The sequence below is a fragment of the Trichechus manatus genome, unplaced genomic scaffold (assembly GCF_000243295.1).
Source record: "Trichechus manatus latirostris isolate Lorelei unplaced genomic scaffold, TriManLat1.0 scaffold00005, whole genome shotgun sequence".
NCBI lineage: Eukaryota > Metazoa > Chordata > Mammalia > Sirenia > Trichechidae > Trichechus > Trichechus manatus.
In genome coordinates, this window is record NW_004443941.1 from 19,664,232 (window position 1) to 19,682,832 (window position 18,601).

Consider the following 18,601-nt stretch of genomic DNA (forward strand, 5'->3'; position numbering starts at 1 on the left):
CAAGAATTTGCATTTCCAGCCCAGATATGTTGAATCAGAAGCTACAGTTTAACAAGAGCCCCAGGTGATTCTTATGTATGATAAATTTTGAGAACCACTGCTCTACTAGTGGTTCTCAGAATTAGTCTCTAACCAGCAGCATTAGAAATGCAAATTATCAGCAGGTGTTCTAGCTGGACTGAAGCAGTCTGAAGCCCTGTTATGAACACATTTTTCTGTCGCGGAGGAGCGAAACTCCCAAGCTCAAACACCCACGGTATCAGCCACTCACATCAGTGACAACTTTTCCCATGTCCCTCATTTCCACCCCCTCCACTTACTCAAAGACCTTCAACTCTCCTGTCCCAGAACTAGAGACTCTCAACACGTAGAGACTCTCAACAGGAAGGAGTAAATGAAAAGCAGAAGTAGCCTTGCAAACCATATCATCACCATCTTGTATTACTTGCTAGGTTGTGAAACCTTTTACTTGGTTATTAGAAAGTGGCTAGGTGGTCAGCGGGGGCTGTTTGCTGGGATGGGATAAGATGCCCTGGCCAAGGCTGGTGCCCAGAGAGGCAGGCCTGCCACCCAGATTTGCTCTCCCACTCTGCCATACAGGCCACTCTGCAACTGGGAGAGGAAACAGTGACACTCACCCTCAGCCTCCACCCATCCTGAGGACGGTCCTGCAGGATGGAGCTGGTCTGTGCCTTCATTTAATGAATAGGGGAGATGTATGCACATAGCCTGACATCTGTAGACGCTCAACAAATATGTGTTAAAGAGAAACTGATCTATTCAGTTTAGTACAGGTAGTCCCTGATTTACGACGTATTCGAGTTAACAATGAACCACACTTAAGATCATCTTTTTTTTTCATCTTATTGTTAGTAATATGTACTATATACAATGTTGCAGAGCATAATTTGCTGATGTTATCATTCTCAGATGTTCACTGACAAATAAAGATCAGATCTATAAAGATACTGATAATAAAAGGCAATAATAATGAAAACAAAACAAAACTAAGACTTATTTGACTTATGTCAGAACCTACTCACTACGGAGTCATCGAAACAACCTCGTCATAAATCGGGGACTACCTGTAATCCAGCTAATCTTGGCTTTACTGAACCTACTGCAGGTTACATATCGTTTAACCTTCACCAGAACCTTGTGATCCAGAAAGGCTAGGAACTTGCTCAAGGTAAATGAGTAAGTTGAGAACTCAAGATTTGAATGCAGGTCTTCTTAATTTTGGTCGAATTGTTCCTACTATACCAAGTTGCCACTATCAGGACCGTTCAACACAACCCAGTATTCTGCTGACAACAGTAGCCCACGAGGCCACCAAAGACAGAGCATGCTCCTCAGTGTCTAAATTAAGGGGTGGCTATGTGGCAAAGGGGTCCTGGCGGTGCAGTGGTAAAGCATTTGGCTGCTAATCAAAAGGTCGGCAGTTCGAATCCACCAGTTACTCCTCGGAAACCCTATGGGGCAGTTCTACTCTGTCCTATAGGGTCGCTGTGAGTCGGAATCAACTTGATGGCAATGGTCTTGATTTGGGGGATGTGTTAAAACCTCTCAGAAGCATCTCTCTCTCTTTTTTGGTGGTGGGGGCGGGGGGGGCATGTCATTCGTTTGTCCAAACTCCTATGGAATTAAAGTGCCTCCAGAACAGCCACCTACAGTAGTTCCCCCAGTTTCTGACCTGCCATGTTAAAATGTGCTTTCTTTGACTTGTTCTAAACTTACCTGCTCAAGTTTCAAAAGCAACCCTCTCCTCCTAGCACCTCATGACCTGGTGTTCAGGTTCACACCTGCCTTCTCCACAATGGCCATGGTTTTAAGTTAAAATCTGTCACTTCTCTGCCTTCTGGGTTGAAGAACCCTAGTGCTCACCAAAAGCTATATGCAGGGCCCCAGATTCAGAGACCCCAGGACTGGCAGAGTACCTCAGGAAAAAGTCCACTGATTCTCAGGTCTCCTTCCTAGACCCCAATATTGTTCAAATACTTTCCCTCTGGTAGACGATTTGCGGTGCAAAGTTTAAGTGCTCGGCTGCTAGCCAAAAGGTTGGGGCTTCAAACCCACCAGCCACTCTGTGGCAAAAAAAGGCCTGGTGATCTGCTCCCATAAAGATTTCAGCCTAGGAAACCCTACAAGTAGTTCTACTCTGTCCTACTGGGTCACTATGAGTTGGAAGCGACTTGACAGCACACGACAAAGATGGTTTGTATTATTTATTCTGAAAAGCATTAACTTGCACTTGTCACTTTTGGACACACTAATCCTGATTCATAAGCACTTATTAATCTTTTTGTAAAATTTCCCGTTGGTTTCACCGTTCACTACTCAGAAGTACTAGATGTCCATAGACTTAGAGATTCTGTACTCTAAACCACTGATGCCATGAAAGCAACCACTTCTAAGGTTTCCAGCTGCTGGCTTTTAAGTTAATTTCCCTCCCATCTGAAATCTGGAACAGACACCACCATCAGACTTTGAGGCTGGAAAGCAGATAAATGTGTGATAACAGAATGCACTCAAGAAAGCCAAACGTGAAGCCAGCAATGTGGAAAGCCAAGAACCCAACTTGTCCAAAGCATCCTCAAAGGGCTGAAGAACTGACACCAGGTACCTCTGGAAGTGCGGGAGAGGAGGGACTGAAGCAAAGAATATTAGCTGAAGGCTGTGTGAGAAACAGATGGATCTCTAGAGGCTCTCCTAACTCCATACCTCTGGGCAGTGCCTGCCTCCCACCCCAGCAGAAGTCTGGATGTTTATTCTCTGAAGAGGATAAAAGAGAGGGTCTCAGGACTAAGGAACACCAGGCTCCAAGCACAGCTGAGGGCAGGGCTACCAATTCAAAAACAGAGGGATCAAGTGAATGTGTGCCTACAGAATGGTGAGACCTCCAGCCTCTTCCCATCGAGCTTTCAGAACGCAGGTAGCCAAACCTTTACCCTCTGGGGAAGAGATGGTAGAATCTTCTCTGGGGTAAATGACCAGCCCATGAGAAAAGACCTAAAGACACTGGCATTTGGTGCCACACAACAAACAGCCCAGCCTGATTCCCTCCTATGAAGAACATGACAGGCCCCACTCACACACAGAGCTTTCAATTTGATTTTTGGTTTCCTATTCTTCAACATTATTAGACAACCAAAAGTCACCAGAAAAAAAGCTTCTAATACAAAAGTTAGAGACCAAAACATATAATAAACAGAAGAAAAAAAAAAAGCAAATTGGAGGTAACAGACTATGGACAAGAAAACTTAAAACGCAAAAGACACTATCATCAATATCCTCTGAGAAGAAGTAGCATCTATCGAACACAAACAGTATGCTATAAAAACAAAACAAACAAACAAACCAACAAAACCATTATGGGAACCAAGGAGGGAAAAAAAGCCTATAAAGGTGGACTAGTTTATATTGGACTAACTCTCTGGCCAATGACAATTGTAAACTCCGGACAAAAACAAACAAAACAACAACACGATGATGGTACTGGAGGGCAACAAGCAGCAGGCAAAAACTGGAGGGAGTATGACCCTTGGAAATATGGAAGCAGACTGGGTGAGATCCACACTAAACTGTCTTTCCTTTGAGAGCACTCCATGCAGGGAAAGGGGAATATAGCTCAAGCAGAAACCTGCAGTCCAATTGGGCTGAGGAGATACAGGTCAGAGTGAGAGTCTGCCAGAGCAGGGGGAAATTGAGTGGGAAGAGACTGCAAAGGAAGGAGACACAAAAGGGAGATGCCCCAAATCTACATACAAATTCCCTTCAAGTCATCGGCTTGCAGTGTAAGACTCCAAGGAGCCCAGTGGAAAACATTAGCTAGAAGGCTAAAAGAACAGGGCAGAGACTTCAGTGGCTGTCCAATGCTGGGAAAGCAGAATTTAGAGTTCAAGTTCTGCCAAGTTACAGAGCCTTAGTAAACACCTTGATCTTTCCATTGGAATTCCAGAAGCTCTATGCCTTAGGAGTTTAAGGACCATGTCCCAGGACTAAGTGCTATGCCTTGGGATTAAGAACAAACTGAAACAGACCAGTCCTTATAAAACCTTAAACCAAGTCTCCAAAGAATTGAGGTAATCTGCCACTAATTTAACTACCTTCTAGAACAAAACTCAACACTCTTCAGAGGAAAATGATAAAACTCAGGGTCTCTACAACTTATCCACAGTGACCAGTACTCAATAAAAAATTATTAGACACAGGAAACAAGAAAATGTGACCCATAATCAAGAGAAAAAACAGACAGTAGAAGATTGACAGAAATCCAGATGTTAGAATTAGCAGACAGACTTAAAATAATTACTATAAATATGTTAAAGATACAGGAAAAGATGAATACAATGGGTGATGATACGTTGTATTTTAGGAGAAACATGAAAGAACCAAATGGAATCCTAAAACTGAAAAATACAAAATCATAAATAAAAAATTTGTTGAATGGGATCAATAGCAGATTACCCCTTGCTCTCGAGTTGATTCAAACTCACGGGACAGAGTAGAAGTGCCCCACAGGGTTTCCAAGGAGCAGCTGGTGGATTTCAACTGCCAATCTTTTGGTTAGCAGCCAAGCTCTTAACCACTGTGCCACCAGGGCTCCAAATAACAGATTAGATGCTGCAAAAGACAGATTCAGTAAATTTAATCTCTAGAAATCATTCAAACTGACGAGTACACACTGTATGACTCCATTTATATAAAACTGCAGAAAATGTAAACTAATCTATAGTGACAGAAAGCAGATCAGTGGTTGCCTAGGAATGAGGTGGAGGAGACAGGGAAGAGTGGGGGGGGATTATAAAGGAGTACAAGAAAACTTTTGGGGGTGATGAATAAATTTATTACCTTGACTGTGGTGATCATTTCCTGGGTGTATACATGTACAAAACTTACCAGTCATACATTTTAAATATGTACCAACCCAACACCCATTGCTGTTGAGTCGATTCCAACTCATAGCGACCCTAAAGAACAGAGTAGAACTGCCCTACAGGATTTCCAAGAAGCAGCTGGTGGATTCAAACTACCAACCTTTTGGTTAGTAGCCTGAGCTCTTAACCACTGCACCAGCAGGGCTCCTACTAAATGTCAATTATACTTTAATTAAGCTATTAATAAAAAAAAGAAATGATAATCAAAAAGGCTTTACAGGGTTTTTAAAATTGGTGATGGAACAAAACATGCTGACTTTAGAGATACTGTTAAGAATTGTATATATAAAAAATAAAAACTAAAACAACAACGATAAAAAAGAAAACTGGTATGGCCGTATTAATATAAGACAAAGCAGACGTGAAGACAAGCAGTATTAACAGAGATAAAGAGCGTCATTTCATAATGGTAACAAAATTCCAAAATGAAGCTAAAATAGAAAGAACGGGAGAAATAGACAAATCCACAGTCATAAAAGGTTAGAAGATGAAGCTGAAACAATCTCCCAGAAATTGAAAAAAAAAAAGGCACAATGATGGGAAACTGGAGAGGAACAAGAAGAAAATCAGAGGACCAGTCCAGGAGGTCCAGTATCCAATATCCCGGCAATTATTTTTTCTGTGGAATGTCCAGTGTCAGAAGCCTTCAACGTGGTTAGTCCCATGTTCCCCAGGACTCACGGTTGGTCTTGCTCACTGACCGTCCCAGAAGGGGCTCCTGTAAACACTCAGGGAAGCTGAAATCAGACTATCATGAAAAGAATCTTCTTAGATATCTTCTCTACCCTCAGTTTCATATCAATCACTTTTCATATTTATACGTAAATAGGTGCTGATAAAAATAAATACTTGGTTGAGGGAAGAAAATGCATAAATTATAACTCAGATGTTTTCTGAGCTTAAAGAGTGTTCAGTCGTCTGGCAGGGAAACAGGAAACAAGGAAAGAAAACAGCAATGAACAGGGTTGGGAAGTTTAAAAGGAACCCAGTGGGGGTCCCCAAATCAACCAGACTGACAAATCTTTTTATTTCCTTTGCCCTGAGGGCTCTGTAGATTCAGAAGGCTTCTCATTTCCTCACTTGGACCCAAACAGATTGCTCGGCGGATGTCCAAATCAATCGGATTCTGGGGTGGGTCTTTACTTCCCTGGAGCATCAAGATGCAATACTGATGTCCCAGTGGCTTTCTGACCTTTGTGCCTGCTTTTTCTATAGATGAGTCAAACTTCTTCCAAGAAAGAGCTGTTTCTCAGGGACCTCATCCCCTCCCTCTGCTCACTTCTTCCTTTCCCTTTCCCAAACATCTACCCTCCCCCTCACCTTCCCCCAAAACAAACAAACAAACTTAGAACCCAGCTCTCAAGTGAGAGGTCCATTTTCTTTCTCAGAGATTCAGCACCCCCGCCATGTCACTAAAGTGGAGAACAAGGATAGTTGAAAGGTTTCCTGCAGTGACCCCTGCAGGTAAACTTAGGCATGTATTGAGGAGGCCAGGGCTGACCCTCAAAGCTGAGGACCCTTGAGTAATTACCACGGCTTTCTGTCACTCTTCTAGGACCTCCATATTGCAGAGAGGGTATCAAATCTAGACCTTTTACAGGTTTACAGACTAGTATTTCCCTGAGGGGAAAGAAGAGTCGTATTCTCTGGGGGGTCAGGGTAGGCATGGGGGCAGGGAACCTGTAGTATTAGTAAACCCAGGAATGGCTCCAGGGGTGGCCAATTTGTCATCCTTCCAGAATATTCCAAAACACCAAGTTGCTGACTACTTACACCCAATGCATTTGAGTCTGTCTTCCTCAACAACCTCTACCCCTACGGCATCACAGACTCAGAAAAAACATCCACTGTCTTCAGATAATGCTTCACTATTTCTGAAACCCTCTAGGCACATTAGGTACCCTGCTATATTGCTTCACATTCAATAAAGCTCAGAGTCATAATGGCCAATTACAAAGTAATAAGAAACTCAAAGGTGCTTTTATATATTTAACCAAGTTATAACACTATGCCTTGAGACAAGGAGACCAGAGGTGAGTCTAGGGGTGCGTGATGTTCTTCCATAAGCAGTGTTTTAGAACATTAAAAAAAGAAAATCCATGGGATGCAGAACTCAAATTCTAGTAAGAAGACCAAGACTTAATGGTCTGACTGAGACTGGAGGCACCCCAGAAAGCATGGCCCCTGTACCCTCTTATCACCCCAGAACTAAAACAATTTCTGAGGCCAACTCTTCAGACAGGGATTGGACTGGACTGTGGGACATAAAGTGATACTTGTGAAGAATGCGCCTCTTAGTCAAGTAGATACAAGAGACCAAAGGGGCGGCTTCTGTCCAGAGGTGAGATGGGAAGGCAGAGAGAGTTAGGAGCTGGTTGAATGTTTAGGGGGAATCAGGGGCGGAGGGGAGGAGTGTGCTGTCGCGGAATGGGGTGAGCAGTTGGGGTCTCTTAACAATGTATGTAAAAAAAAAAAATTCTCTATGGGAGACTAACTTGAAATGTAAACTTCATTTAATTACAACAATAAAAAAAAATTTAAAAAAAATCCTACTCTTTTGAAATGGCATAAAAATTGTGACAGAAGGCAGCCTAGGCTGAAGCATGCCTAGGACTACCCTCAGCTGTTGCTGGCAGTTTATTTTTATTGGATTTGTGAGGACAGCAGATGCGTGCCCAGAGTTTGCTCACTGATACAATACAATCGACCACCCATTTCCCCAGGTCGGGATGTCAACCATTGGAGTTGTTGATTCACTGATTTCAGAAACAAGTCATCAAAAGGACAGTCTTTGCAACCCAGATCATAATATTGTATTTACAGACACACCCACATTAGATACCCTCTTCAGGGAAGATTTAGAGAAATGATCCTACCCAATGAATGAGATCCTACCCAAACGAACAAGGAAAATAATTACATCTACAGAGTATTCACACACCCCAGGGAAATAAACCAGAGGAGAGCATATTAAAAAGGGGTTTATTATATCATTCATCAGTTTCCTTGGCTCAGATGCTCTCTGTCCCCCTGAAAACTCACCTCTTCAGAGCCTGTTGCACTGGTTTCCCTGACTCACCAAGTCCTGTTTTAGTACCTCAGGGACAAAAGCTGTGTCATCTTGGAAAATGGTTAAGAGCACCTCGATGCTCCCTCGGTCTGTATCACTACACAACAGAAGGTTTTATCAAAGGTCCCCATGTGAGGAAGACTGAGGCACACCAGGCAATCCCCGTCCCTGAAGAGTGGATGGAAGATCTGCTGATTGACCAAATCACAAGAATCTGACACTGAGGGAGGAACACTGGGGTCTCCTGAGGGGGCCACAGAGGATGAGCTGATGTACAGCCTGTCTCTCCTCTCCTCTCCTCTCTGGAGTTCTTTCTGACTGAACCTTCACTCTGAAACAAAGATTCCACTCTCTCAGGTTTATATGATGGTCCATCCCCTCTGCTACAGGGTCTTAATTACAGGAGTTGACGGGAAGCTAAGGGAGCCCTCTCTACAAACCTAATTTCTTGTCTTTATAGACACTGGGCCCTGATACTGTGTAAATATACATTGGAACACACCCATGTACCTTCAAGAAAACCCATGAGTTACTTTTTTAGAATCATACTTGAGAAATAAATGTAGTCATAAGGAAGCTAGTGGCATTTAATTTATGTACAATTCACATGTGACTAAAAACACTTTGGTTGATATCTTAACAATTTTCAAAATAGAACTTTAATAATAACTGGCTGCTAATCAAAAGGTTGGAGGTTTGAGACCACCCCAACATGCCTCAGAAGAAAACCCTGGTGACTGACTTTTGAAAATTCAGCCATTGAAAGCCTCTGGAGCACAGTTCTACCAGACACACAGGGGATCACCATGAGTCGGAGTCAACTCAACGCAACTGGTTTATTCTTTAAGGAGGTGATGGAACCTACTACGAGTCAGAGACTATGCTGGGAATAGTATATAATTTAATTTAAACACATCTCACCTCTAGGTGATTCTGTGAATTTTTTCTTCTTTCTTGTTTCTCCCCTCTCCCCGACACTAATATAGATCCTGTGCCCCAAGTTTCAGAAAAAGAAGGGGGTATGATATAGGCAAACATCCCTGGTGGTGCAGCAGTTAAGCACTCGGCTGCTAACCAAAATGTTGGCAGTTCAAACCCACAGCCATTCTGCAGGAGAAAGATGTGGCAGTCTGCTTCCCTAAAGATTACAGCCTTAGAAACCCTGTGGGGCAGTTCTACTCTGTCCTAAGGGCCCCTGTGAGTCGGAATGGATTTGACGACAATGGGTTTGGTTTGCTTTATGATACAGGGAGGGGAGCGCCACAGAGGCAGAAAATGGAGGGGAAGGGCGAGCTCATTAAACTCACATTAAACAATGATGGCTTATACTTCATCGTCTCAGCAAAGAAAAATACCCACTACATTTCTTTGTATGTTTACAAACATATAATATCTCCTATACACAGAAAACAGAAGCATCTCCTATGTACATGCTGCACTCAACACAGAAATCTGGGTCCTTAATCATCCAGTGGAAGAAACGCTACGTTTGGGGTTTAAATCCCACCTCTGCTACTTGATAGCAGTGTGACTTTGGAAGAGTCCTTAACCTCTCTGAGCATTAGGTTTTTCCTTACTAAAATGTGGATAACAACACCTACCTCATAAAGTACTTGGAAAATCAAGTGATATAAAGTACACGAAGAAAATTTAATCATTGTAACAACTCTGGAAGGCAAATGAAGTCTTTGCTTTACAGAGGAGAAAACACGCTCAAAGAAGCCAAATGATTCACCTGAGACCTGACAAGCTAGTAACGAATCCACATGACTCAAACACTCAGATGGCCTTTTTTCCGCGGCAGAGATAAATTCCGTCTCCCCTGCTGCCTCTCTTGTGGGTTCTCAGACGTGGAAAGGTTTTCTAGCCATGGTCCTTCTATCTCTGCTGGCTTCAGGGCTGTCCCTACTCACAGTCCCTCGAGTTAACGAAGTAGGCCAAACGTGATAGTGTGCGGCAATAAAAATGTCACCAAAGCATCTGTAAGTCAGAAACGGAGAAGACAGGATTTGGAAACCACCATGCCTGCATATGGCACACCACTGGACCAACAGCCTGAGGGGAAAGACGGAAGTATAGGGAGGCTGATAAGGCATGTACCATTTTGAACCTTTGCTGTTCCTATCATTACCAACTCCTTTCACTGAGGAATCGTAGCTGTGCAGATTTGGTCTTCACATTCCGAGTTTAATTCCACGCGGTCCCAGAGGCCTCTGTGTGGCCCAGTGCAGGGGCTAGTTTACTAGAGCACCCCACACAGAGTGCTGATCCATGTCACCAGTCCACACGGTGCCTTTAAAGGGCCTGCAGAAGCCAGGGGCCCAGGGCCAGGTGAATGATAGTGACAGTCAGGATGGCAGTAAGAAGTTATCCATCAGACCAACTACCCAAAATCCTTTCTGCCAGGAGAAACCCAGGCTCTTTTTCCTTCATCTAGAACCTGAAATGCAAAGGCAGATGGTGAATGAAGAAAGTAAGCCACTGAAAAGGTGGCACAAGTCCTAAAACTGAGAGACCTGAATGTTTCTGAAGAACCAGGTTTTATTTCCGGTTCAATTAGTTCCATCCATCAATATCCTGTTTGGTGTGCTCATCTGTCTGACACGCTGATAGTTAAGTAGCAGTGCTAACTGATGACTCGATCACGCAGGGCAGAGCTTTCCCATGAGTCTGTATCTGTCAATTTCAGTACATGATGGTATTAACTATCCCATGAATACTCCACTATTAGCCTAACATTTTTTTCCAGTACTTTCTATTCATTTTGGAAATTCAGGTTAGTCAGGATCCTATTTCCTGAGGAAGAAGGAGACAAACCATTATCCCAAGGAAAAGGTTCATTAGCAATAAGAAGGGGGACATTTTCTAAAATGTGTGTTTCTATTACTCTCGTCTTTCACCTCCACACCGAGCCTTCCAAACTCAGCTTCCTGATGCTGGGGCTGGGACTCTGCAGACACACTTCTCCTTTGCTACCTGACTCCCTGTCGGGATTGACCAGTAGGGGGCGACAGAGGGAGCATGCGAGGCTGGAAGCAAGAGAAAGAACTTGGTCCTTCCTGTTCCTGTCAGGGTTACCCCAAGTAGCAGCTGCAGTTGGTTCCACTGTCCAGCTTTATTTCACATTCCCAGACCAGCCTCATCACACCTCCTGAGAGATGCCAGCACCAAGAGGAAGGTAGCACTTTCTCCACAGGAATTCCAGCTCCTCAGGGTCCTACTTGAGCTTCTAAGTCATGATAGCCCCGATGGCTTCCTTTTGCTCTCTCAACCACAGGGATGGGGCTGCTTCCCCACACTCAAGCCCCATGTTTGCCATTTACCTATCTGTCCAATATTTGTCATATTAATTTCTTATATCAAATTGTGTTAATTCCCGTAGTTTCTATTTTGCTGACTAACCAAACCAAACCCACTGCCATCGAGTTGATTCTGTCTCATAGCAATCTATAGGACAGAGGAGAACTAACCCATAGGGTTTTCAAGGCTGTACAATCTTTATGGAAGCAGACTGCCACGTCTTTCTCCCGAGGAGTGGCTGGTAGGTTCAAATTGCTGACCTGTTGGTTAGCAGCCAGGTGCTTAAGCATTGCACCACCAGGACTCCTTCTTTGCTAACTAGAACCTGATTAATACAGCATGTTTGAAGGCTACAACTTCATTTATAATAGTGATTAAAAGACATCAATCACACTTGACTTGGAATCTCAATTCTGCTACTTAGTATCTAGCAATTTTGGAAAATACTTCACCTCTCTAGGTCTCATTTTTCTCAATCACTTTCACTTATCCAATTAACATTTATTGAGCACCTACTAAATGCCAGGCCCTGTGATCAGCAACAGAGATACAATGGTGTGCAAAACAGTTCAGTTCAATTCCCTGATCTACCAGGACGGGCTGTTGTTGGAATCAGATGAGATAATACACATGAGGGAGTTAGTATAGTGCCCAGCATGTCACCAGCCTTTCTGCCCATACAACGACAGGAGAACAAAGATGAATGGGTTTTGAAGAAAAAAGTGTTGCAACAGTTAGGTCTCTTCAGAAAATGAGACAAGCATTTTTTCCCCAAACAAGGCTGAAGGTCTCAGTCAACATAACGCTAGAGATTCACTGTATGCCCTACCCATTCCTCCTGTTCAGAGCAGAGAAGAAATGACTTTTGCAGTAGCATTCATTCCAAATGAAATGGGACAAACTAGTCCTAGAGAGGGAACACTACAAGGTGGTAGTTTTTAGAAATTCCAAGGAAACAGGTACCTGTGATATTGAGAAAAGAGCAACAGGAGCTGCAAATCAGGGCTAGGACTAGAGCCTGGGATGGGGTGTGAGTGGAAGAAGCTAATATTCCAACGACAACAGTCACGACAGAGTCTTTTTATCATAAAGAATAAATATATAATCTACATATGTATACATATATACACAAATACACACACACACACACACACACACACACATATATATATATATATATATACAGTGAAACCTGTAAGAGCTGGAACTCAATGGGACTGCCTTGTTTTTCCAGATCTTGCAAGTTTTCTGCCTTTGACAGGGTGCAGTCTTACCACTTTTCTATCACTCTCTATTTAAAGAATCCTACCTCATAAACACCCAGAAAGTATTTCTTTCCGAATTTATAGCTGGAAAAGAAACTAAACCATGTTTTATGACTTGTATGTTTATTAAAATTATGTACAGGTATGTGCATATACTATTCAAACAAAGCTATGGGTGAAAGTCACTTTTTAATAAAAACATCTAATGTCAACTGTTTAGTTTGTTTTGGTTTTTTGATGAAATTATTGAAACAAATTTCTAAGTCCGTAGCCTTATCCAAAAACTCTTGGTCTCCTTTAGCTTTTCCAAACTCCTTCAAAGCCTTTACATAGCTGAGAACTTGCGTTTGACTTAAAGGCTCAGGTTCTTCTAACGGCAGGTCTTCATCATCTTCATCGTCATCATCTTTAAATTGCGAGTCCACAATTTCCTGCAGGTTTATCTCGTCCATTTCTGTAGCAATTTCTTTGTCGATGTCAACGTAGGATGCAGCACTGACCCTATTTTCTGAAACACCACTGTAAATGTCATTTATTGCATCCTGAATCTGCATGATGTTATCTGGCTCAATGACGGTTTCGTTCTGTATACTATCACCACTGCCAAATAAGAAACCGCAGTTCTTAAAGCATTTCCTTATGGTTTCTTCCTTAATCATTTTGATTGATCGCTTAAGAAATGAAATTGCATCAAGGACGTCTATTTTCCCTGAAATCTCCGATGCCATCTTGCACATCTCGATGTTGGCAACCACTTTTTGAAGCAATAGTTTCCTGTAGTTTACTTTAATATTTTGGATAATGCCATTATCCAGAGGTTGTAGGACAGATGTCGTGGATGGTGGGAAAAAAACTAATTTAATATTGGACAGGGGCAGTGACCGATGACAAATAGCATTGTCAACAAACAAAAGAATGCTTCGATTTTGTGTTTTCATGCTGTTGTTGAGTTTGTTTAAAAACTCTTCATAAATTGCTCCTGTCATCCAAGCTTTTTTATTCCATTTCCATTCGACTGAAAGCTGATTAATTTTGATGTTCTTGAAGCAACGTGGTCTCTCGCTCTTTCCAATTACCCATGGTTTCTCAAATGTCCCATCTGCAAACGTTGTCAAGAGGACGGTAAGCCGCTCTTTCGAAAACCGACCCTGAGCGCATTTCTCCCCCTTCATCTTCAGGGTCCGGTTAGGCATTGCCCTGTAAAACAGAGCAGTCTCATCGGCATTTGCAACGTCTTTAGGATCATATCCCCTTATGATCTCTTTTAATTTTGTGAACCAGTTTTGAACAATGTCTTTGTCACCCTCATTTGACTCCCCACAAGCTACATTGCAAGTGATTCCATGGTTTTTCTTGAAGCTCTGAAGCCACCCATTAGACGCTGAGAATCCATCAACTTTTAAAAGTTTTGCTGTTTCCTTCGCCTTTGCTTGTAGGATGCGTCCTGAAATGGGAACATTTTTGGCAGAGGCTTGAAGAAACCACTCAAAAACAGATTTGTTGATTTCTGCATAATTTCCATCCCTTTCTTTTTTGACGTTTACATTGGTGCTGCTCATGTATTTTTCAATTATTTTATCCTTTTCTTTCATAATTGAGTATATTTGCGTTTTGCCACACTTGAACTTAATTACAGCTTCCTTGACAGTCTTCTTCTCTTCGGTTATCATTTTGACAACGTCAAACTTTTCCTTCAGAGATAAATTTCTCACTCTCTTGTCCATGGCTGTGAAGGAATAAGCTTTTTTAAAAAAGGAAACAAAAAAGGAAATGAGTTCTTACAAAAATTAAGTAATTTATGATCTTATCTTCTTGAAAATGTGAATATCTCAAACAAAAAGAAAAAAATGAAAACTATCAACATCATTATATGATAAAGTTAATACACTTCAGTAAAATATTTAAGGAAGAAAACCACGCGAGAAGACTGTTTTTGCTTTTGTACATGTATTAAATGTGTTACGTGAGGAAGTGTTTCTCTACTTTTTGGGCAAAACAAGAAACGCTGAAGGAAAGAATTTCAAGGAAATGAAGTGGATTTTGAAAACTGTAATAATGTGTATCAAAATTACAAATAGCTAAAGCAAAAACTAAAAATTAAAGATAAGGAGAAGAGTAAAATCTCTCAACACAAGGAAAAAAGTGTACTTTGCTAGATTTTGATGACTATTAGGGAATTCATTACAGCGAAACCTGTGAGAGCCAGAACTTGACAGGACTGCCTTGTTTTTCAGGGTCTCGCCAAGTTTTCCACCTTGACGGGGTGCAGTCTTACCACTTTTTTATCACTCATTTTAGTGGAAAATATTTGAGTTTTCCTTCTCTGACAGATTTCCACCTTACACAGGTTCTGGCTTTCACAGGTTTTACCGTAGTATCTCTTACCTTCTTCCAAATTTATGGATGTTGTTCTTTGCTGGAAAAAATTTACAGGCAAGAAAAAAAGGCAAAAATGTAAAGAAAAAGACGTACTCAGAGAACAGTAGCGATGCAGAGTATGCACTCACACACAGTAACAATGCAAAAGGCAGTGGAAGACTGAGTCTTCATCTCTGACTCTTGTACTTCTTGGAACTATTTCTGGCTTTCACATCTGCACTTCCTCGTATTTGGGTTGCAATACCAACAATTTTCTGATCCGATCCACATCTCGCAGGTTCCGGCTTTCAGAGAACATTTATTAGGCTGAAGGAATTGTTTAAGTGGAAAATATTTGAGTTTTCCTTCTCTGACAGGTTTCTGCCTTACACAGGTTCCGGCTTTTGTAGGTATACATATATAAAATTTGAAATGAACCTGAATTTACTTTATGCTTTCTGTAGTAGGACTATATATCTAGAGAGGCCAGGGAGGTGACAAGATGGAAAAGAAAGATTTGAGATTCCACTTAAGCCTGAATTCAAAGGCTGTGGGCAAAGAAAAGCTGGAAAGAATTTCAGTCTCCACATTTTGACGTGATCCTTCCTTGGTCTTCGGCTATACAGACATCAGGCAAACGTGGCAGGATAGCCAATGTTCTCATTAGCAAGGAAGTATTTCTGCAAGACTTCTATGTCGATAAACTCTCCAAAACCATTTCTACAACACATTGATATCCTATAAATGCAAACTAAACTCCTTACCCTCAATTTTTTATTCATTTTGACATCACTATGACCTTCAAAACTCACACTGAAAGAAAACCACCGTGGGGAATTATTATTAGAAGGCTTATCCCACATCCTTGCTCTAGGGCCTCGTTATAATTTACTGTCATTGAAGGAATTTAGAGTTCCATAGGCATGAAAAGCCTAGAGAGAGTTTTATTCATAAATAAATGCCAGCACTTAAACAATCAAGACAGCTTCAAACTCCAGGGCTATTGAAACGAACAATACACACTGCCTGGATGATTTATTATGGTTGTGTTCATAGTCCAAGTGGGAAGATAATTCAATTTCACCTCAAGAGTCATTCTTTGGCCAAGCCCAAGAGAAATACTTTGGAAAAGGGGTGATATTTCTCAGTTTTTCCATTTCAAACCAATTATTATTTCCGTATTTAGGACATCACCCTGCCAATTCCTTTCATGACTTGTAGTACTCTTGAGTACTTAAAAAATATATAGAATATTGAAGAGTAAGGGACAAATGCCAAATTCAAAATGACCCACGGAACACTGAAGAGCCCCAGAGAGCACCGATGTCTCAGACATAAGGTAAAAGGGATCCCTTCTGCTCCAGAAAATTTAAATGAGCAATGACAACGCATCACAGCAAGAGCATTATTAACCAGCAGAGGCAACTGCTAAATACAGACTTCGTCTCCAAACAAGCCTCCTAATAGGAGATGTGAGCAAAAAGTATCCCCTGATGAGTTGGAGAAACACCACTTGGCAAAATATCTTAACTGTGGCACATGTCAGTATTCCCTCTCATTCCCTTTGCCACACCTTGAGATCAATCAGGGGGTAGAAGAGCCTATTTGTAATATGTCATTTGATTTGGGAGACCACGTGCCAGAGCTGGTGAGGGCAGAGAGGCCCGGGCCCATCAGGACAGCCCCCGAACCCTGGGCTTACATACCATCCAGGCCATTGTGATGACTGTAGTTTCTTTTCCCCAGAATGCTCAGAGCCATGTGATTCGGGGTGGTTAGCATTCGCTTGGTAGTTGGGGTTTGCAGGCTTGGTGTAGATCGGATTGCATTAGGTTTCTTCGCAGGATGGATCTCTGACGGGGAAAAAGGTTTCTCAACTCAGAACACGGTATTAAAAATCTCTGTGCGCACTTAACATTTGCTAATAGACACACATCTTATTAATGAGCTGAGTCAACTCCTTAGGAGCTGGCATGTTTTCCCAAGGACCTGCATAATGAATCAGCTTCAAGTGTTGTTACCATGACCTTACTTATCAAAAGCGAGCTAGTTCCTCCCCTGCTGGCTGGAGCTCCGAGCCTAGTGTTGTGAGTACAAGCAAAAAAACCACTTCAGAAGGTCACTTGCAACATGAGCTTTACTAAGGCAATAAAGGGATCTGACTCTTCAAGGTACTAGAAATCAAGAGGTTATCTGGAGAGGTAGCCTCAGAAAAAACCACCTCTCAGCTTTGTCAAGACAGGAACATGGAATATATCTGGTGGGTGAAAGCTTTCTGGAAAACAGGATTCCTTCTCCAGCTGTGCAACCAGGGTATGGGACCAGGGTCAATCACTCCCAGCCCAGAACATTTTGGTATAGATGAAATCTGAAACCAAAGTCCAAAAACAATAGTCAAGAAGTAGCAGAAGAAAAGCTTTAACTAAGGATACATCACAGAAGTGTAATGTGCACGTGGTGTATGTGTTTAAGAGAAGTATACTGTTGCCAGGCATGTGGCCCAAGAACTACTTGCATCTTTTGGATAGAGTAGAAGGACGGAAGTTGCAATACTGTAGGAATTGGATGTATTTAAGGGCTTCAGTCTTACTAGCACTGGGCAACCTCTTCTCCAAAGCTTACCCTGCTCACTGCTTCTCAACGTTGTCGCCCAGCACCCCAACTGAGCGCGAGCCACTCCATCTGTCTCCTCACCCTCCCATCCAAGATGAGGGCCAGCATATCAGCCCAATTTGCTAAACTTAGGTAAGGCTGTTGGGATTGTTAGAATTACTACATCTTGGTCTGGTGAAAATCCTGTGCTTGCAAACATTTAGAAATGGCTCAAATACTGCCCAAAACCATAGTCCTGATTTATTTTAACACAGTATGGAATGTCTGCCAACTTCATCTTTCATTACAACGTCCACACCCCAAGGCTCCACCCAAACCAGACAACTTGCTTTCCTTAAACTTTCCAGGTCCTTGGGCTTATTGGAACCTTTGTGCATCTGGTTCCCTTGGCCTTCCGTAGGGAGAAAATGTTCTTTACCTATTTTTCAATCTATTCAAATCCTATTCATCTCTCAGGGCCGAGCTCAAATATTACCTTCTTCAGGTAAGCTGCCCTAATATACTCATCAGAAATAACTATTCCTTGCCTGTAAGTGCCCAGTGCATATTACTTTTAATTCTTTTATAGGACTTAGTCCTTTTCCTTGTAGTTCTTACCTGTGTTCTTTCCCCACTAGACTGTTAAGATTTTTAAGGGCCAGGTTTATTCATCTTGGTGTCCCCAAATCACTGAATACAGTGTCTTGTACACAGCAGATACTCAGGAACATGTTGTATATGGGTGTGGTTCAGCTAGTAAGGACAGCACAGCATTGGGATTATCTGGTAGGGGCAGAGATCAATTTGCCCACAGGTGGAACACACACATAATTACCTATGGAAAGGCTGACTAACATGCACTTTTATATTCTATCTTTTTATGATCAAAACCTTTCCCTTTCAAGGTGGGAAGGGGCTTCAAGGATTAGGTTTTGAAAGGGAATAGACAACAATCTTCAAGGACTTTACCATCATGACCTAGGTCACGCCTACAATAATCGTGTGATGTTTTTGGGGGGATAGCAAAGCAACTTTAGTCCCTGAGGAATAAAACAAGAAATTTAGTGGCAGAATAAGAG

At 42.0% G+C, this 18,601-nt stretch overlaps 1 protein-coding gene across 2 annotated transcripts in view; it reads right to left on the bottom strand.

Moving 5' to 3' along the window:
- Window positions 1-12,585: 12,585 nt before the first annotated feature.
- Window positions 12,586-18,601, bottom strand: part of MTA3 (metastasis associated 1 family member 3) — a 215,980-nt gene continuing 209,964 nt past the window's right edge. For both annotated transcript variants that reach the window (XM_023735570.1, XM_012556719.2), the window contains exons 15-16: window positions 16,637-16,783; window positions 12,586-14,313 (exon numbers count right to left, since the gene is read on the bottom strand). In XM_023735570.1, coding sequence (XP_023591338.1) covers window positions 12,755-14,313; window positions 16,637-16,783 — 1,706 coding nt within the window. In that variant the 3' untranslated portion in view covers window positions 12,586-12,754. The remainder of the gene's footprint in view (window positions 14,314-16,636; window positions 16,784-18,601) is intronic.